The following is a 21,901-nucleotide window of genomic DNA, read 5'->3' as shown; positions in this document are numbered from 1 at the left end:
TGCTGAGTTTTCCAAATTTGTTGGCATATTGAGTGCAGCACTTTCATAGCATCATCTTTCAGGATTTGAAATAGCTCAACTGGAATGCCATCACCTCCACTAGCTTTGTTCGTAGTGATGCTTTCTAAGGCCCACTTGCCTTCACATTCCAGGATGTCTGGCTCTAGGTGAGTGATCACACCATCGTGATTATCTTGGTTGTGAAGATCTTTTTTTGTGCAGTTCTCCTGTGTATTCTTGCCACCTCTTCTTAATATCTTCTGCTTCTGTTAGGTCCATACCATTTCTGTCCTTTATCGAGCCCATCTTTGCATGAAATGTTCCCTTGGTATCTCTAATTTTCTTGAAGAGATCCCTAGTCTTTCCCATTCTATTCTTTTCCTCTATTTCTTTGCATCGATCGCTGAGGAAGGCTTTCTTATTTCTCCTTGCTATTCTTTAGAACTCTGCATTCAGATGCTTATATCTTTCCTTTTCTCCTTTGCTTTTCACTTCTTTTCTTTTCACAGCTATTTGTAAGGCCTCCCCATGCAAAAAAGCATTTCTTTTCTATGGGGATGGTCTTGATCCCTGTCTCCTTTACAATGTCATGAACCTCCACCCATAGTTATCAGGCACTCTATCTATCAGGTCTAGTCCCTTAAATCTATTTCTCACTTCCACTGTATAATCATAAGAAATTTGATTTAGGTCATACCTGAATGGTCTAGTGGTTTTCCCTACTTTCTTCAATTAGAGGTTACCAATTAAGTTACCAGACACCATGTTATTACATAGGAGATCCTGAACATCTTTAAGTAGCTCCTAAAGGAGATCAGTCCTGGGTGTTCATTGGTAGGACTGATGTAGAAGCTGAAACTCCAATACATTGGCCACTTGATGCGAGGAGCTGAGTCATTTGAAAAGAGCCTGATGCTCTTTTCAAGATTGAGGGCAGGAGGAGAAGGGGATGACAGAGGATGAGATGGTTGGATGGCATCACCAACTCAATGGATATGGGTTTGGGTGGACTCTGGGATGGACAGGGAGGCGTGCTGTGCTGCAGTTCATGGGGTCGCAAAGAGTCAGATACAACTGAGTGACTGAACCGAACTGAATCTGAGAAGAGGAGAGGAGGAGGGAGATGCTAAAATAATTATAATACATTCTTATGATACACCATAGTGTGAAGAATGTGTTGGGAGCACAGAGAACCTGTAATTTTACACAGAGAAAACAGTTTTTGAACTGATCTTGAAGGGCCAGCTTGATAAACTTTAATGTTCAGTTAGATTTGATGTGTTACGGAGAGGTTTTTTCATTTGGTTGTTTTACGGCTGGATGAATATTATTTCTGAGTGATGAAAGTGCTAGACGACAGCAGATTTCTATTTTCTGCATATTTATAAATTATGAGAATTCACTTACAGACGTGCTCACCCTTGTACATAAATATTCATGTAATATTTACCTTCTCCCAGTCTGAGTTGTCAGCTTTGGACATAGAGTACAGGGAGCCAGTTCCTCCTCCAGTGGGTATTTGGGTGGAATGCTTTCAAAGAAGCTTCTTTCTCTTAGTTTTTTCTATTTTTCCGCAAGTTCAAAGATTTTGATTAGATATTTTGTTTGTGTCATACCTTCCTGATCTATTGATGTCCAGGAAATCTGATAAGAGAGACATTTAGACCTGTTTAATCTTTGAAATGACCCTCAAAGCCAGTTCAGTTTTGCTGAAGTGAAGATCACTGTCACAATTTGAGTCTTTGAGCTAGTGAAATAGAGAAATTTCTGGTCAAATGATGAACTGAAGACTCAGCAGATGTGCTGAGACAGTTTTATTTGTCCCACTAAACGTGTTTCTTTTTTTGTGGTGGTATTAGACTGATATTATATATTGGCATTCTGTAAGCCTACTTTTATCTAATTTGACAAGTGAAGGTAGAGATCCATTGTGTTTTCACCTAATTGTGTTAGCAATTATATATCCCAGCAGGAGTTTACTAAGTACCTACTATATGTGAAACACTGTATAGGTGCTAGCCACACAAAGATGAGCAAAACAGGCGTGAGTTCTGTCTTCCTAGCACTTAGAGTAGGAAAAATGGAATTAATCAGCTTTCCATGTTTATAATTACAAATGACATACACATAGAAGTAAAGGCTCTCTCATAACCCATCCATTCTCCTCTTTCAATCTTCTTCCTAATTATACCATATGTATAAGTTAACAGTTATATGTCAGGCTTATTTATCAACCAGCTTGCACATTTTTGCTAACAATTGCTGTTGTTTTAATCACTCTTGGCCAGTAGTGCATCACAGCCACGTTGGCTTCCAGATTTTCAACTTGGGAAAGCAGGTAGATGAAGAGGTCATCAACTGAAGTAGAAAACATAGGAGAAAAGGTTTGAGACTAAGAAAAAAATGTTTTGAATACATGGAGTTTAAGGGAACTATAAGACATTCGAGTGAAGGTACTGAACAGTACTGAACAGGCTAGTGCAAATACACTTCTGAATCTCACCAAATGAAAAAGCAAGAAAATTAACAATAAGGAGCCATTAACAGGTATCTTGCTCTGATTGTGCAATAAATGATGTCAAATTACTGCACATACGTCATTCTTGGAGTCATGGAGTGAATGAGATGAAAGCAGAGGAAAAAGGAAAGAGCTATAGGTGGAGTCTTGGGGGCCACCTTCTCAGAGCTGGTGGAGGAAGAGGATGCAGGGAAAGGAGAGCTGTGAGAAGGACCAGGCGGGAGTGGTGAATGGAAACCAACGTGGGAAGTGTTTCAAGAGAAAACACTTCAAGTGTTTCATGAGAAAAACCAAAGCTGAAAGAGGCCAGGAAATAGCAGAGCTAGAAAGCAGCTGGATTGGAGGGTCACAGAATTCTGAATTCTGAAACCCAGCTCTCATTTTACTAAAAGGGCAATTGGGTGATGATTTTTTTCCTTGGCCACCATTTTGGATATTTGATTACCTAATTAGACTGCTAAACTTCCTATTTCTTGGTAGTTAAGATTTACCAAGGAGAATTTCTGTGCTATTTAAATGATTTGTGATTAAAATCATTCAAGTTCATTGTTCACTGATCACTCAGTTTCTTTCTTTTGTTTTGCTTTTTAACATCTGCTTCAAGGCTACTATCTTTATAGTTTCCATGGTGATAATTTTTAAAGGTTTTTCAAGTTTTCTTGAAACATAAATGCACAATGGCTTAGTGAATGTGGGCAGTGAGTAACTGGCTCTGTGATTAACAGCTGCCATCTCAGGCAGCACTTAAGTATTGGCAGCACTTTGAGAGCAAGTCTAAATGGACCCATGTGTAATCTGCTGTGAAAAAACATTTGTATAGTTTCACTATTTAATGTGTAAAAATAAATCAAATTAAAAGATTTCTATACAAGTCACATTTGGTTTTAAGTTTTACTAATTTTTGTATGTAGATATGTAAATAAAGGATACCATATGCAAATTGAAAAAAGCAACTTTTGACAGCAGCTGTTAATGACTGTGTAAATTAAAAATTAAAAAAAAAAAAACACTTAAAGGGCCAGAGAAGAGAAGGAAATATCTGAGAGAGACAGCGTGGCCAGTAAGCTTTGACTACAATCTTAAGAAAAAGTAATATCTGTATTAAGACTGCAGCAATCCAAGGCAGCTTTGTTTAAAAGAAGAAGCAAAGAACCAAAAGGATCTGGAAGCAGTTGTTTGCGATGTCTATCCAAGATCTTAGCAGGGGTGGCTACCCTGCCTGGACCCTGTAGTGGTCAGTTCTCCAAGAGACCTGTGCTGTGGAGACAGGTGTATTGGGTTGTTAGGGTCTGATGCAATTACATTTAAAGCAGGCAGATCTCATGTTGACTCTTCATCCATGCTCTCCCAACCTGCATACTTGGTTAATTAGTTTCTGGAGAGCTTGGCTTTGAAGAGAAAATGTGATTTTTCTACTGATGTCTTTCCCTGCCCTCTTGGCAGTTCTTTAAGTTTTACTGTAAAATAAATGTCTAAGAACTTCCGTGGTGGTCCAGTAGTTAAGGCTTCATGCTTCCAATGCAGGGGGCATTGGGTCCGATCCCTGGTTGGGGTACTAAGATCCCATATGCTGTAAGGCCAAAAAAAAAAATTGTTCTGGTTTTGTGCATCAATCTCCTGTGGGTTTAATTCGTGTGCCAGAGTATCATGAGCCTGAATGAGTCTGGAAAGGGATAGTTTCCTCATCCACGACTCATGACCTAGATCATAAGATTCATCAAGTTATGCTCCTTGTTAAGATCTCTAGGCCAGCAGGCAAGTAGGCACTTTCCTGGAGAGAGTCCTCTGTTTCACCATAAGGCCTTCCACTGGCCAATTACATGTTAGTTATTTTTCTAAAAATGATAAAATTTAATATAGTAAGACTTAATTCTGTAATTGGAGAAGGCAGTGGCACCCCACTCCAGTACTCTTGCCTGGAAAATCCCATGGACACAGGAGCCTGGTGGGCTGCAGTCCGTGGGGTCACTGAGAGTTGGATGTGACTGAGCGACGTCACTTTGACTTTTCACTTTCATGCACTGGAGAAGGAAATGGCAACCCACTGCAGTGTTCTTGCCTGGAGAATCCCAGGGACGGGGGAGCCTGGTGGGCTGCTGTCTATGGGGTCGCGTAGAGTCAGACACAACTGAAGCAACTTAGCAGCAGCAGCAATTCTGTAATAGTAAAAATGTGAAACAGATATTACTTGAATGACTGATCAGTTGTAAATGTCATAATTGTTCCCATATTGCATTGTATCTCCTTGTGCTCAATTGTATGAGCCAGGCCATTTCTATAGCATGGTTCTCTGAATAGGTCTTCTGAATCATCCTTTGAATGATGTTCCTAAACACGTACTAAGTATAGATCCTGGGAAATATTGGAGTCAGTGTTGGTCATCAATAAAGATTTTCTCTGTGGTGATGGGCTGGTTTCTTATGAATGACAGCATTTATACAGCTATATGTTCTTGTATATTGACATTATTTAATAATGCAGGTAGCTTTGTAATAAGTTGCATAAGCCACATTACTTAATTATGCAGTCTGCCTTTTATATGTTTCTGTATGTTACCTTACAAACCATTTTTTTTTCTGAAGTCAAGAAATACATATTGTTTTATGTTGCTAAATTTGTGTGCTTTGTCAGAGAAGTACTGCCAGAAAATCATCTGAAATGTAGAAATAAAGTTGGGGCTTTAGATGATTTAGGTGAACCAAGAAAAAACTAATGTCAGAATTAAAAAGATGCAAAACAAGAATAAAGGCAAAAACATCAACCCTGTCTGACTTGGAAGAATTCTGGTCACATGATCTTAAGACATGTGAGTAACCAGTTTGAGATTCTGCAGTAGTCCTAGCATTTTGGTCTGTCTGAAAGGGTTTTGTCAAAAGAAATAAGAGAAAATGCATGTATTTTCTTCTCGACCTGGAGAATTTAGCTTGGTTTGCTGTGTACAAACAGGACAATCCTAGGAGTTGCCCTAGTCAGTTTTAGAAAGGCATGTGGATAAAGATAGGGATTAGAAGAACTGGGCTTTGGGGCTGAACAGAGAGAATGATGATCTGAAAGGACACCCAGGAAGACGCTTATCTTTAGCTGCACCCATGTAGTGCTTGTTAACATCTCTGAATTCCTGTTTTTGCTTTCCCATGCTATAGACATGTAATTTCCAGGGCTACTGTGTTGAACAGCTTTGCAGAGTAGTGACAGAAATGCTACCCCAGATATTATGCAATGCAAGTCTGCACAGCCTGGTACAGAAACCTTGGTGGGTCCATAGTGGGTGCTGAGTGTATGATAGTCCGATATCCCACTAGAGAAGAGGTTTTCTTGTATCTTATGAAATAGATAAGACTATGCTGGCTGTTGTTTAGAGACAGTAGTCTAAAGAGGAGAGCCCTTTCCATAGTGAAGGAAGCAGACAAAACTCAAATAAATTCTGTGACTCTTCTTTCTGAGCATTTCCCTGTCATTTTCATTATCGCTCTTACTTGTAATCTTCATATAAACTGCACTGTGCTTCTCAGCAATTATGGTAAATCTTTGTACTTCAGCAAATATTCCCCAAAAATGTAGGGTCTGCTGGCTTATGTCTTTACTGTAGGCATCAAAACAGATGGTGGTGGCATTGTCAGAAAAATGGAGCAGACACAGTTGCTTAAAGATATAAAATTTCCTTGATGTAAAAGAATTCTGAGATTTATGTGTCTGGGAATTTCTGCTCAAAGCATTTAACAGTGTATTGTTACTGTTCAGTTGCTAAGTCGTATCCAACTCTTTGCAACCCCATGGACTGCAGCATGCTAGGATCCTCTGTCTACTATCTCCCAGAGCTTGTTCAAACTCATGTTTATTGAATTGATGATGCCATCCAACCATTTCATCCTCTGTTGTCCTCATCTCCTCCTGCCTTCAGTATTTCCCAGTATCAGGGTCTTTTCTAATGAGTCAGCTCTTAGCATCAGGTCAACAGTCCCTGTGAATATCTAGAGTTGATTTCCTTTAGGATTGACTGCTTTGATCTCCTTGCAGTCCAAGGGACTCTAAAGCACTACAATTTGTAAGCATCAATTCTTTGGCACTCAGCCTTCTTTATGGTCCAACTATCACATCCGTACATGAATACTGGAAAAAATCATAGCTTTGACTACACAGACCTTGGTCAGCAACATGATGTCTCTGATTTCTAATACACTCTCTGGGTTTGTCATAGCTTTGTGATGGTCATATTTCCAGGCATCCTTAGGCTTTTGCCTGTCCATTGTGGTTACTATGTGTTGGGTGATGACTAACCAAGCTTTAGCAGATTCGTCTCCTAGGAGTTTGTGAGACAGGTAGGAGCAGAAGTGCCAGCTGTGGAAGCAGAGGCTGTAGAAGAAAGAGGAGCAGAGCCTGAGAGCAGCTGAGTCGCAATGAATATCTGAGTGGACTCACGCTGAGGGCCGTCCCCAACTCTGCCTCTCTTTCCTGCCTCGGGTTTGCCGTTTTCTTCATGGTGGAAGGCTTCTCCAAGGCTTCCCTGGTGGGTCAGTCAGTAAATAGTCTTTCACAATGTGGGTGACCTGGGTTTGATCCCTGGTTCAGGAAGATCCCCTGGAGAAGGAAATGGCAACCCACTCCAGAATTCTTGCCTGGAGAATTCCATGGACAGAGGAGCCTGGTGGGCTACAATCCATGGGGTCACAAAAAGTCGGACATGACTTAGTGACTAACTTTAACTTTCACTTTCCATGGTGGAAAGTGGATGCTCCATAGTTCCTGAGACTAGATGTCTAGTTTAAGCAGTTGGCAGAGGCTGGTGCAAATCCCAACTGCACCTGCCAGTGAGAGAGAAATGGGTTGGCACACCTGGGATAAGCAGTTGGTCCATTTAGCTATAACCAGGGAGATTTGTGTGTGCAAACATGGCTTCTGAGACCCAGTCCTGAGAAAACAGAAATATGAGCAAAGTGAGAATAAGTTCTCCTGTTTAAGGAGTTATTTCTTCTGTTTAAGGATATAAACAAGCATATATCCTAATATTTTATTTCTTTATTTTTTCTTTTAAAGAAATCAAACCTACTTCATATAGTAATAATATCATCAAAGAAATGCACAGCTATATCTGGTTAGATTTGAGTGCTCATCTGACACCTGGGTCTGAGAGCAGATTCTTCAGTTCATTCGAGAAGCTTCATAGTAAACTGCTCTTAAGAAGTCAGTCCACAAAGCCCACCTGACAGGAGAAGAAATTCAAAACCTTAAATCAGTTAACACTTACCAGATGCCTAGTGCTTGAAATCAGACATGAGTCAAAACTTAACCTACTCTAAGATTTTTTGGTAAAGTCTCCAAGTTCATCATGGACGTTATCTTAAAGTCAGGAATATTGTTTTTTCAGTGTTGAGTGTTCTGGACATAACACTTTAAAATTATTTCCTTCTTCTCTGAGCTTCTATGACATTCTTTTCCCTCATTCTAAGTCTTTTCCTCCAAATTTCCCCAAATGCTCTTTATCTCTCCCCTCTGTGAATAGGGACCCAGGTTAGCCCTTGGCCTCTGCTCTTCATTTTTACTCTTCTTCATGAGTTTTTCCAACATCTTATTAAGGAGGCACGTGTCTAGGCTTGACCTTTCATTTAACCATTTTTTGTTAGACACAGATGCCAACTGAGTGACAGCTCTGTGGCTTCATGTCATTCAATTACTAACATTCCCATAATTTTATCAATGCCAGTGAAATTTTCCCAGTTACCTATGTTTCGTACCGTGAACTCATTTATCTTTGGCAACTTTTCCTTCATTGAGTCCCACTACCAAGTCCAGTTGAGTTTTCCTATGTAGTGACTGTAGGAATAATTCCTTCTTCTCCGTTCCTGTTGCCATGGCTACGTATTCTCATTGAAATGTCTTCCCTGTTCTCCCAAGAGGGTTTTGGGGTAGGGGAGGGGCATTTGTTTTGTTTTTTAAAAACTTCTGGTTTAGTTAAGTAGCTCAGACACGAATCAGAACAGAATTACTTGAAGAATTACTCTGAGCTCCACTATAATCACAATATCTGGAGTGATCTTGAAAAATAAAAGCAAGATTTAGAGTAGAAATGTTCCTAGGTAATTCTGATGTGTACCCTGGGTTAAGAATTACTGCTCTGGTCTCCACTCCAGTTTATCTTACTCACCATTGTTAGATCTGTTGTTTTAATACCACTTAAAACCTTCCTTTGTGAACAGCCTCCTCCGGTCTGTCAGCTCAAAGTCAAGTTTCTTAATCTGACATTCACTGCTGCTCACTATTCCTGCAAGTGAGCCCTGAACTCTGAGGAGCTAGTGTTTCCTTTGTCTGTCACATTTGTGTTCACTGCATGGCCTTACTGGTCTCAGAAAAGTAGGTCTTTTTTAACTTCCCTCAAGACCCACTTTCTCCTCAAAGCTTTTCCAGGGAATGTAGCTCACTCATATTCTCTTTTCCTCTCCTCAAATTCCTGGGGTCTTACAGCCTGAAGTGCTTGTAACCTAATACTTTATTATGTTTTGTCTTGTATGCATGACTCTTTTCTATCAAAGCAGATTTTCAGTTTCTTAAAAGAAGGAAAGTATTTGATATCGTGTATATAGTTCAGCATAGCCTGGTACCATAAATTAACTTAATCATACACTAAATAATATCTATACTGTGGATAAACTTCTTGCTTTATTCTGCATCCAGTTAAAATGAACCCATTTAAGGCTTTCCCCTAATTCAAGCATTTTACCCCATATTGTTTCTGCAATTAGGCAGAGAAATGATCATCTGCAAAATTAACCTTTTTGCTTTTCTTACTTGAAATGCAGTGAAAAAAAGAAGTTGTTGTTTTCTTAAAATCAAGTATCTGGAATACAATTTATTGTTATTTTTTCCAGTTAATCAACATATTTTTAATTTATTTAATTCACAATGCAGACAGGGCCTAAAAGCAAATGTGAACTTTGTCCACAGCTGTACCCTATCAGCCACTAACAGTCCACATTATTTCAAAGACATAGCAATCATTTACACTCTTTATTACCCAGGGGCATTTCAAACTGTTACTGAAATGCATCCATCCCCGGCGTAACCATCTGTGAATTGTAACACCATAAGGTACAATGATGAGCAGCTCCATCTAATTGATATGCAAAAAGGAGGGTTTCAGCTGTCCAGCTATGGAGATTAAAATTCAACCTTTAATAGGCTATTTCAGCTGAATTTTTTTTTAATTGTAGTATCTATTTCAAGGACCCACTGTTTTAAGATTCTCAAAAAGAATAATATAGCCCTCTTCTCCACTGAGATAAGAACATCTCAAAATGAAAGTATCTTCTTTAATAAATGTTTATGGTAAAAAAAAAAAATTCAAACCCTACAAAGAAAGGTAAATTATTGTAAAAAGCAAGATTGCTATTGGTGTTCTAGACTATCACAATAGCAGTGCCTTTCTTTCATACATCTGTTTACACTCCAAAATCCTAAGAGAAAAAAAAAAAAGCTTTATTTTTAATGTTTCAACTGCATTAAAATAAAACTGTTGGGAGCAGTATGTGTTTAGATAGTAAGATATATTTGATTATATTAAATGGGTTTTGTAACAATGACTTGAAATTGTTGAAAATTTTCTGCCCCTTTATTACAATATGTAACCCTGAAAGGGTCTCAAATTCACCTGTCTGGCTAGAGGTACACCAGCCTATTGGGAATTATCCAGGAATCCTACTGACCAATATAGTTCAGAGAAGTAGTTCCGTGGTGACTTTTTTAACTCTGGAGAATAACATTTTCAAATTGCAGTGCGGTCTTGAAATAGCCATTGCTGTTGCTGCCCACTGAGAGATAACTACTCTCCTGAGGTCTGTCCCAACGGCTGGAAGGAAAATAGCAGCTCCTGTCAGTCCGTGACAGGAGTGGATTATCAGACATTTGTAAAGAGACAGAAGCAGACTCAGGCCTTTCTGCAGTAAAACTGCACTTAAAAATGGTTGCTCCTCCAGGGTTTTTGTGTGCGCTATTAAGACTCACTGCAGTCCAGGCAGCAGGTAAACAGCTCTCATTGAATATCCGTGTGTGCAAAGTGCCTGCCTGTACCTACAGGGATGCAATGCCATCATCTCTGCTCCTCAGCACAGCTCAGGCCCAGCCCCAGGGATGAATTAGTAATGGGATAGAGCCAAGGGCGGTTTTAGCCATGGCTCGGGTTCCCAGCTATCATGCTGCTGAAGTCTAGGGATGCGCTTAAAGTGCTGAAGCAAAGCACAGCAGGATCGTATTGGCTCCAGATGGGACACTCTGGGAGATCACTGTGTGAACAGCCTTGTGGGAGTTATTTGGTACTGGAAGCCTAGACTATTTCCCCTAAAATTTCAAATATTTTTTGGTATTTTGGTATTATTCTTTTTGAAAGAGCTATGAGCTGCCTGTCAGTTTACACTTTGAGATTATACTGTGATGACATCTCTAAGCTTGTCTTGGTATTACCACAGGCAAAACATGTATGTATTTCAGAACACATATGTTTAGATCAACCAGGAGAGCTGCTGTAACACAGCAGTTGAAGCTAGAAGCAGTTGAAACTTTTTGTATTCTTAACAAATCATTTGAAATTACTTGTTTTCAAGAAAAACTCCAACTATTTGAATTCTCTTCTGCAAAGTAAAAAATTCTTACATATACATTACACATAAATGTAAATACTAACACACATAAATTTAAATATGTGCATATAAGAGATTTTGTTTCATGTCATGCAGCGTGTGATACTGTTTTGTGATGTGTGTGTGATGCACTGTTTACTAATGTATTTTTGATTTTGTATCTTAAGATTACTACCCATTTGACAGTATTGACACTATAATGTGATATAAGAATAAATCTCAGGAAATTCTTACGTTTTAGCTCTCAAAACAATTTCTCAAAAATTATGGTACTGTTTTATACTGGATAAATGCTTTGCTGGTGGTGGTGGTTAGTTGCTAAGTTGTATTTGACTCCTATAACCCATGGACTGTAATCCACCAGGATCCTCTGTCCATGGCATTTCCCAGGCAAGAATACAGGAGTGGATTGCCATTTCCGTTTCCAGGGGATCTTCCTGACCCAGGAATAAACCCGCATCTCCTACAATGGCAGGCAGATTCTTTAGCCCTGAACCACCAGAGAAGCATGGCCCGTAAATGCTACTCAGTCAGTTTAGTTACTCAGTTGTGTCCGACTCTTTGCAACCCCACGGACTGCAGCATATCAGCTTCCCTGTCTATCACCAGCTCCCGGAGCTTGCTCAAACTCATGTCTATCCAGTCGGTGATACCATCCAACCATCTCATCCTCTATCGTCCCCTTCACCTCCTTCCTTCAATCTTTCCCAGAATCACGGTCTTTTCCAATAAGTCAGTTCCTTGCATCAGGTGGCCAAAGTATTGAGTTTCAGCTTCAGCATCAGTTCTTCCAATGAATATTCAGGACTCATTTCTTTTAGGATTGACTGGTTTGATCTCCTTGCAGTCCAAGGGACTCTCAAGAGTCTTCTCCAACACCACAGTTCAAAAGCATCAGTTCTTTGGCACTCAGCTTTCTTTATAGTCCAGCTCTCACATCCATACACAACTTTTGGAAAAACCATAGCTTTGACTAGATGGACCTTTGTCAGCAAAGTAATGTCTCTGCTTTTCTATATGCCGTCTAGGTTGGTCATAGCTTTTCTTCTAAGGAGCAAGCATCTTTAAGTTTTATGGCTATAGTTATCACCTGCAGTGATTTTGGAGCCCAAGAAAATAAAGTCTGTCACTGTTTCCATTATTTCTCCATCTATTTGCCATGAAGTGATGGGACCAGATGCCATGATCTTCGTTTTCTGAATGTTGAGTTTTAAGCCAGCTTTTTCACTCTCCTCTTTCACTTTCATCAAGAGGCCCTTTACCTCTTCACTTTCTGGCATAAGGGTAGTGTCATCTGCATATCTGAGGTTATTGATATTTCTCCCGGCAATCTTGATTCCAGCTTGTGCTTCATGCAGCCCAGCATTTCACATGAGGCACTCTGCATATAAGTTAAATAAGCAAGGTAACAATATACAGCCTTGATGTACTCCTTTCCCAATTTGGAACCAGTCTGTTGTTCCATGTCTGGTTCTAACTGTTGCTTCTTGACCTGCATATAGATTTCTCAGGAGGCAGGTAAGGTGGTCTGGTATTCCCATCTCTTTCAGAATTTTCCACAGTTTATTGTGATCTACACAGTCAAGGCTTTGGCATAGTCAATAAAGCAGAATTAGATGTTTTTCTGGAATTCTGTTGCTTTTTCTATGATCCAACGGATGCTGGCAATTTGATCTCTGGTTCCTCTGCCTTTTCTAAATCCAACTTGAACATCTGGAGGTTTACGGTTCACATACTGTTGAAGCCTGGCTTGGAGAATTTTGAGCATTACTTTGCTAGCGTGTGAGATGAGTGCAATTGGGCAGTGGTCTGAACATTCTTTGGCACTGCCCTTCGTTGGGATTGGAATGAAAACTGGCCTTTTTCAGTCCTGTGGCCACTGCTGAGTTTTTTAGATTTGCTCGCATATTGATTGCAGCACTTTCATCTTTTAGGATTTGAAATAGTTCAACTGGAATTCTATCCCCTCCACTAGCTTTGTTTGTAGTGATGCTTTCTAAAGCCCACTTGACTTTGCATTTCAGGATGCCTGGCTCTAGGTTAGTGATCACACCATGGTGGTCACCTGAGTCATGGAGATCTTTTTTGTATAGTTCTGTGTATTCTTGCCGAGTCTTCTTAATATCTTCTGCTTCTGTTGGGTCCATACCATTTCTGCCCTTCATTATGCCGTTCTTTGCATGAAATGTTCCCTTCAGTTCAGTTCAGTCACTCAGTTGTGTCCAGTTCCTTGTGACCCCGTGGACTGCAGCATGCCAGGCTTCCCTGTCCATCACCAACTCGTTATCTCTAATTTTCCTGAAGAGATCTCTAGTCTTTCCCATCCTATTGTTTTCCTCTATTTCTTTGCACTGACCACTGAAGAAGGCTTTCTTATCTCTTCTTGCTATTCTTTGGAACTCTGCATTCATATGGGTGTATCGTTCCTTTTCTCCTTTACCTTTTGCTTCTCCTCTTTTCTCAGCTATCTGTAAGGCCTCCTCAGACAACCATTTTGCCTTTTTGCATATTTTTTTCTTGGGCATTGTCTTGATCACTGCCTCCTGTACAATGTCACAAACTTCCGTCCATAGTTCTTCAGGCACTCTATCAGATCTAATCTCTTGGCTCTATTTGTCACTTCCACTGTAAAGGATTTGATTTAGGTTATACCTGAATGGCCTAGTGGTTTTCCCTACTTTCTTCAGTTTAAGTCTGAGTTTGGCAATAAGGAGTTCATGATCTGAGCCACAATCAGCTCCTGGTCGTTTTTTTGCTGACTGTATAAATGCCACTGGCCTATTTTAAAACATGTATAATATAATATATGAAATGAATAGCCAGGCCAGGTTCGATGCATGATACTGGATGCTTGGGGCAGGTGCACTGGGTCGACCCAGAGGGATGGCATGAGGAGGGAGGAAGGAGGGGGGTTCAGGACGGGGAACACGTGTATACCTGTGGCGGATTCATGTTGATGTATGGCAAAACCAATACAATACTGTAAAGTAATTAACCTCTAATTAAAATAAATAAATTTACATTAAAAATCTTTTAACTTGACGTTTGCAAATCAAGTAGTATTTTCGTAGTCAAGCTAATTCTCTGACTTGTAGATTACTTTTTACAATCATTTAATCCTCAAAATTATTTTATGGTATAATTGTCATTTTTGTGTTTGAAGTGAAAGTGAAAGTCCCTCAGTTGTGTCCAACTCTTTGGGACCCCATGGACTATACAGTCAATGGAATTCTCCGGGCCAGAATACTGGAGTGGGCAGCCTTATCTTCTCCAGTGGATCTTCCCAACCCACGGATCGAACCCAGGTCTCCCACATTGCAGGCAGATTCTTTACTAGCTTAGCCACAAGGGAAGCTCAACAACACTGGAGTGGGTAGCCTATCCCTTCTCCAGCGGATCTTCCTGACCCGGGAATTGAACTGGGGTCTCCTGCATTGCAGGCGGATTCTTTACCAACTGAGCTATAACATAGTAAATAATTTGCCTGAGGGTACATAACCAGAAGAGATAGGAGCCAAAACTAGATTTTCCAGACATCAAATACTGTGATCTTTTGTACCATGTTGTCTTCCAAGAAGGAGCTGTAGACTGCAGTTGAGACTTTTATTTATTTCTTAAATTGTTTATATCATACAGTGTAGTTGAGTGTTTAGGAGCATGGCTTCCAGAGTAAAAATGTATGGGTTTAATTCTAGGTTCATTACTTGCTAAACTGTGGGACATTACATCCCTGTGCCTCAGTCTTCTTATTTGTAAAATGTATGTATTACCTTGTGGCATTTTACATATTTATCTATACATATTTATCTATTTATTGGAGAAGGAAATGGCAACCCACTCCAGTATTCTTGCTGGAGAATCCTGTGGACAGAAGAGCCTGGCAGGTTACAGTCCAGGGTGTCGCAAGAGTCAGATATGAATAGTGACTAAACCGCCACCAAACCACCACCACCATTTATCTGTTTATACATAGGGCGTCCCAGGTGGCACTGGTAGTAAAGAACCCACCTGCCCATGCAGGAGATGGGAGAGATGCAGAAGTCGATCCCTGTGTCAGGGAAGGTCGCTGGAGGAGGGCATGGCACCCCACTCCAGTATTCTTGCCTGGAGAATGCCATGGACAGAGGAGCCTGGCAGGCTACAGTCCATAGGGTCACAAAGAGTCGGACACAGCTGAAGTGACTTAGCACACACACACACACACACACACGCATATTCATACATCATTTTTCCTCGCTCTCTATAGATGTATAATGTAGATATATATATACATCTCCATCCCTATATACATATACAGAATGAATTAGTATGTATTTGTGGTTCTTAACTGGGAGTCATTTGCCCTCTTCATCTCCATCCTCTACCTTGGGAGACATTTGGCAGTGTCTGGAGACATTTTTGGCCATGGCAATTGGAGATTGCTGCTGACTGCTAAATGTCTTACAGTGCATTGGACATCCCTCCAAAACAAAGAATGATCTGACCAAAAATGTCAATATGGATTGAACTCGAGTTGGAAGAGGCAAGTCCGATCTCAAAATGGAGGTAAAACCGCCGCCCGGTCGCCCCCAGCCCGACTCCGGCTGTCGCCGCCGCTGCCGGGGGGAGGAGGGTCATGATCCCAAGGAACCAGAGCAGTTGAGAAAGCTGTTTATTGGTGGTTTGAGCTTTGAAACTACAGATGATAGCTTAAGAGAACATTTTGAGAAATGGGGCACACTTACAGATTGTGTGGTGATGAGAGATCCCCAAACAAAACGTTCCAGGGGCTTTGGTTTTGTGACTTACTCTTGTGTCGAAGAAGTGGATGCCGCAATGTGTGCTCGACCGCCCAAGGTTGATGGGTGTGTAGTGGAACCAAAGAGAGCTGTTTCTAGAGAGGATTCTGTAAAGCCTGGTGCCCATCTAACAGTGAAGAAAATTTTTGTTGGTGGTATTAAAAAAGATACAGAAGAATATAATTTGAGAGACTACTTTGAAAAGTATGGCAAGATTGAAACCATAGAAGTTATGGAAGACAGGCAGAGTGGGAAAAAGAGAGGATTTGCTTTTGTAACTTTTGATGATCATGATACAGTTGATAAAATTGTTGTTCAGAAATACCACACTATTAATGGGCATAATTGTGAAGTGAAAAAGGCCCTTTCTAAACAAGAGATGCAATCTGCTGGATCACAAAGAGGTCGTGGAGGTGGATCTGGCAACTTTATGGGTCGTGGAGGAAACTTTGGAGGTGGTGGAGGTAACTTTGGCCGTGGTGGAAACTTTGGTGGAAGAGGAGGCTATGGTGGTGGAGGTGGTGGCAGCAGAGGGAGTTATGGAGGAGGTGATGATGGATATAATGGATTTGGAGGTGATGGTGGCAACTATGGCGGTGGTCCTGGTTATAGTAGTAGAGGAGGTTACGGTGGTGGTGGACCAGGAGGATATGGAAACCAAGGTGGTGGATATGGTGGCGGTGGTGGAGGATATGATGGTTACAATGAAGGAGGAAATTTTGGAGGTAACTATGGTGGTGGTGGAAACTATAATGATTTTGGAAATTATAGTGGACAACAGCAGTCAAATTAATGGACCCATGAAAGGGGGTAGTTTTGGTAGAAGAAGCTCGGGCAGTCCCTATGGTGGTGGTTATGGATCTGGTGGTGGAAGTGGTGGATATGGTAGCAGAAGGTTCTAAAAACTCAGAAGAAAAGGGCTACAGTTCTTAGCAGGAGAGAGAGCGAGGAGTTGTCAGGAAAGCTGCAGGTTACTTTGAGACAGTCGTCCCAAATGCATTAGAGGAACTGTAAAAATCTGCCACAGAAGGAACGATGATCCATAGTCAGAAAAGTTACTGCAGCTTAAACAGGAAACCCTTCTTGTTCAGGACTGTCATAGCCACAGTTTGCAAAAAGTGCAGCTATTGATTAATGCAATGTCGTGTCAATTAGATGTACATTCCTGAGGTCTTTTATCTGTTGTAGCTTTGTCTTTTTCTTTTTCTTTTCATTACATCAGGTATATTGCCCTGTAAATTGTGGTAGTGGTACCAGGAATAAAAAATTAAGGAATTTTTAACTTTTCAAAAAAAAAAAGTCAATATGGCTAAGGTGACTATCTCTGGATTAGCATAAATTAGCTATTGTCAATCTGAATATATTTGTGTGAGTGTGTATCATGTATATACATATAGAGAGAGACAGGTACACACGTACATACACTAAATGAGTTAGTAAATATAAAACACTTTAAACTGTTGCCTGAAATATAATTACTGGTATGTGTGTATTAGTTATAATTATTATTTTTCTAAATGAAAGGTCTGGTTTTTACAGATTTAACAAATGTGGGTGTAATTGGCATATGTTTTAAAATATTAGGTGTTAATTCAACAGATGAAGTTCTTTAGAAGTCACACTTCTGTACTATTATAATTATTTTGAGTCTAGAGCCTTATTTTCAGAAATAAGTACTTGATCCCTGCCTCTGTGTGTCCATTTGAATTTCATTTTTTAATGCTTATTCCTTTTTGTAGTATCCTTTGTGTACAGATACAAATGTTAATGAAGAACTCAGATTCACTCTTATGGATGCTGAGGAATCTAACTTCTGTAGAATGGATGAAATGTCAGTAGGACAAACCTCTTTGTCTAGGAGCAAAATGCATGTGTTGTGTTATTATTTTGGCTAGTTTACATTAATAGATTTTCAGAGCCACCCCTAAGCACTTTGGGGGCCTAGGACAAGAGGATAAACAGAAGCCTGCACAGTCTACGTCCAAATATTAAAAGTGATAAATCAAGGGTGCTCATTCCTGCTCATTCTTGGAAGGAAACAAGATTCTGGGGGCTCAAGGGTACCTACTGGGAGGTACTAGGAGGCATCCAGCCCTAAATCTTCTTAGCCATATCTTTGTCTTCTCAGCATTATAGTTTATTTCCTAGGTATTCTTTCAATCTCTCTCTCCTTTTATTCCTGTCTTCATTGGGTGTAGCTTAATGAATTTTACCTTGGAAATTTACTATTTCATCTATTCACTTAAAAAAAAAATTCCAATATTCACTTTGCTGTCATGATTAAGAGTGTGGGTTCTGAAGACTGACTGCCTGGACCAAATCCACTGTCTGCCTTGGACTGGCTGTGTGATTCTGGGCAAGTTTAACTTCCCTTTGTGTCAGTCTCTACATCTGCAAAATGGGGATAATAATCCCCAAAGGGTTTTGATGCCAAATGAGAATATACATGAAGGTTGGTAATAAGGGTGGCCTCCTCTACAGTTGTACCTTTAGTACCTAAAGGACCTTTAGCCAACAGATGTCACAAAGTTTATTTAATTTAAATATGACCATTAACTATTGGGTACCTACTGTGTGCTGAGGATTGAGGCAGTAATATAGTTAAGTAGTTAAGGTGTGGGCTTTGGAATTAGATTGCCTGGTTTTAGATCATGGCATCTCTAGTGGTATGAGCTTGGGCATGTTTATTTAACTTCTCTGTGGCTCATTTTCCAGATGTAAAAGGAAAATAAAAATAATAGCAACACATTAAGGTTTCATAAGAACTAAATGAGTTAATATGTGAAAAGAATACCTTTGACACAGAGTAAGCATTCAACAAATGTTAGCTATTCATCTTCTTTAAATTCTTATGGTGGCGGATTTGGCCCCTGTCCCAGGATGCAGAGAAGTTCATGTAATTTATTTGCCAACAACCCTCCAGGAGTCTCATGAGAGCTTTGCTTCCAACTCTATGCAACTTTCACACTTGTACAGAACTCTGTTACAGCCCCTGTGAGGTCCCGAAGTGTCATTTTATAGTCCCTCCTCTCTGTCCCTGCTGGTTTATGAGCTCTTCAAATGCAGGAACTTGGTCTTTGGTGTTCTTTTCCTAGGGCCTTGCACAGTGCCTGCCACTTTTGATTAAAGATGCTTAAGAAATGTCTTTTGTGTGAGTGAATGAAAGAATGGGACCAGTGATATGAGTATAATTTGTATACCATCAAACAAGTTTGGTTTACAAGTTTTCTAGAATATAGATTTAGCTATATTGGTAAGATGTTTGTTTTTGGAGAGGCTGATAGGGAGAGTAGGGGAGAGAGAAGCTGCTCTCAGGCATCAGGCATACTGACAGCAAAAAGTGACTCCCAGTAGGCTGCCAGGGAAGGAAGAGAGAAAAACTACAAGAAATGTAGTGGTCCAGGGCCATTCATTGTAGACTCAGTAATGCTACACATACCTGTAGCCCTGTCGGGCATTGCTGTAACATCATGGTACAGTAACCAAAGTCTTTGTGTCCTCCCAGTCCTGTTAGCTTCAGCCTTTACTGTTCTTCATCTGTCAATGCTGCCCCAACATCTTGGTTCCAAGAGCGCATCCTGGCAAAGTGTTCAGAGAGAAACAGTTCACCAGCAGGTGGGATTTGGAACTGTCTTGAATCCAAAGACCCCGTGTTTGATATGTCACCATGATTGCTGGTTATATATGTCCCCAAGCAAAAGTCACCATGTTAACCATCTTACTGGGACTCTGGCTTGAACTCTGTTTCCCTGGTGTATTGACATTCTTCTCCAATTGCCTTGCCATCCCTGTGCCCAGGGGGGAAGTAGGGCAGTTAATTCCTACCTGTAGTTGGGGTTCCCCTTCAGCAGGAGTCACACGGCTTTCCATTTGGAACACAGAGCTTTCTTTGTATAGGATGCATTGGGTCTAACAGGCTGAAGTTCAAATCCAGGCCCCACTATGCCCAGTTGTCACTCTTGGGAAGTATTGATCTCTCCAAGCCTCAGATTTCTCACTTGCAAAATGGGGAGGATATTGCCCAGTTGTGACAATGACATGTGTGTATTGGCATCTGACACCTCTAACACAAAACTAAACTGTTGCAAGCTAAAGCAAGTGAAAGTGAAGTCACTCAGTCGTGTCCAACTCTTTGCAACCCCGCAGACTGTAGCCCACCAGGCTTCTCTGTCCATGGGATTCTCCAGGCAAGAATACTGGAGTGGGTTGCTATTTCCTTCTCCAGGGGATCTTCCCAACCCAGGGATCGAACCCAGGTCTCCTGCATTGCAGGCAGATGCTTTAACCTCTGAGCCACCAGGAAAGCTAAGGCATCTTTAAAAATCTTTCATGTAATATTCCATAAATATGGTTCAAAGTAACCACTCTTGTTGAGATTTTGTTCATTTATCTTGAAAATGGAAGTGCCTCACTTAAAAAAAAAATTTTTTTTTGCGTCTCAGTACAGATTTTGGACAGTCAGGAAGCATGAGTTTTTCAATATTAAATCTGGGTAAGAAGAGCTAGTTTATTGAAATCAATTTTAATCCTTCTAATCTGGTATGAAAATATGAATTATTTCAAAATACAGTGGTGCCAGTTAAAATTGTTTTTGTCTTTCATATTCATTCATTTATGCAACAATTTAGAGTATATTATGTATAAGCTACTGAGTAGATTCTCCTGTTATTGGTGAAACCTGTTTTTGTATAATTGAGTTTCAGATCTCTCCGTCTCTCTCTCTTTCATACGTACACACACACACACAAATACACATACCTGTACTAATTTTCCATTTTCCTCCTTATATAATTAAGTTAAAACAAATGAGGGTAGATAATGTTTCACTTGTACTTAAGCCCTACCCAAATTTGCTTTATTTGCAACAAAACTATGTATGATAAAACCTTATAAATATCTAACATCATTTATTTTTTTTAAAACTATTTTAATGGGATAGGTTAACTCTACCACTCTATGAGCAATATATTTATCTTTTGTCTGGAAATCTTAATGCACAATATTACCTGATATTGCCCATAATCTATTCAGATCCAGAAAGAAGAAGATTTGGATGACAATATTACTTGAGACTCATCTAAATCCTTTACACGACTTGCAGAACACCTCCCCCACCTCATTGTCAAAAATTTGAGCCTGATGACAACCTTGCCAAATTATTACTTATCCTAATGCTGAGTAGTAATCCTTCTAAGCTGAAAAATGGCATGCAGTATAACAAATGAAAGGGAGCTGACATTAGAAAGAACATTAGTGAGATCAATGTCATTCAACCAGAGACATAGACTCCATTAAAGGCTTGTCAATATGACCAATTATTTTCCACAGCACTGACATCATGATTATATTTTTTTTCTTTGTCTTTAGGAGAGAATGCTTTTGCTTACGGTAACTGTTGAACCGTAGCTATTTGCCAGAAGATCTTCTTGGAAGTTTTGCATTGTCATCATTACTGGCTTGAATTTGTCTTTATTTGATATCTAAACTCCTGATTATAACTTATCTTAATTTGAAATTTTTGATCAATAAACTGGACTAAACATTGAGTAAGTTAAAGTGAATTCTAGAAATTCTTGATGATATTCACTGCCCAGAGAGTAAGATGAAAGGCTGAACTTCAAGGGTAATCAGTATTTGTAAATAAACATTTATTTGTATAATTAATTTGTTAATTTTTGCTCCCCGCCCCCCCACCAACTAGTCTGAAAGCTCCCTAACTACAGGGACATGTATATTTTACTTGTGATTGTATTCCCATCACATACTATGGAATAGTATCTACAAATAGAATGCTCTGATGAATATTTTTTAATGCGTCTGTGACTCTTCATGGATTTTTGTTCAATTTTCTGATATTGGGAAGCTGTCAGCTTCAGAGTTATACCACCATGATCGCAGTAAAGAAGCCAACGTGATCAGGAAATTGCAGATACTGTTGCTAGTTGCAGAATCATGCCCTGCCTGCTGTAATATGCCCA

At 39.9% G+C, this 21,901-nt stretch overlaps 2 protein-coding genes across 2 annotated transcripts in view; both read left to right on the top strand.

Annotated features, from left to right (window-relative positions):
• BICD1 (BICD cargo adaptor 1) overlaps window positions 1-21,901 on the top strand; it is a 243,646-nt gene that overhangs the window by 29,989 nt on the left and 191,756 nt on the right. The gene's annotated exons all lie outside the window — the stretch shown is intronic.
• Window positions 15,655-17,205, top strand: LOC128048912 (heterogeneous nuclear ribonucleoprotein A3-like). Its single transcript, XM_052641393.1, is given in 2 exon segments — window positions 15,655-16,713; window positions 16,715-17,205. Coding segments are annotated over 2 exon segments (1,140 nt in total). The 5' UTR covers window positions 15,655-15,684; the 3' UTR covers window positions 16,826-17,205.

The sequence above is a fragment of the Budorcas taxicolor genome, chromosome 5 (genome assembly GCF_023091745.1).
Source record: "Budorcas taxicolor isolate Tak-1 chromosome 5, Takin1.1, whole genome shotgun sequence".
In the NCBI taxonomy this organism is placed as follows: domain Eukaryota; kingdom Metazoa; phylum Chordata; class Mammalia; order Artiodactyla; family Bovidae; genus Budorcas; species Budorcas taxicolor.
This window is presented reverse-complemented; position numbering and strand designations above follow the sequence as displayed.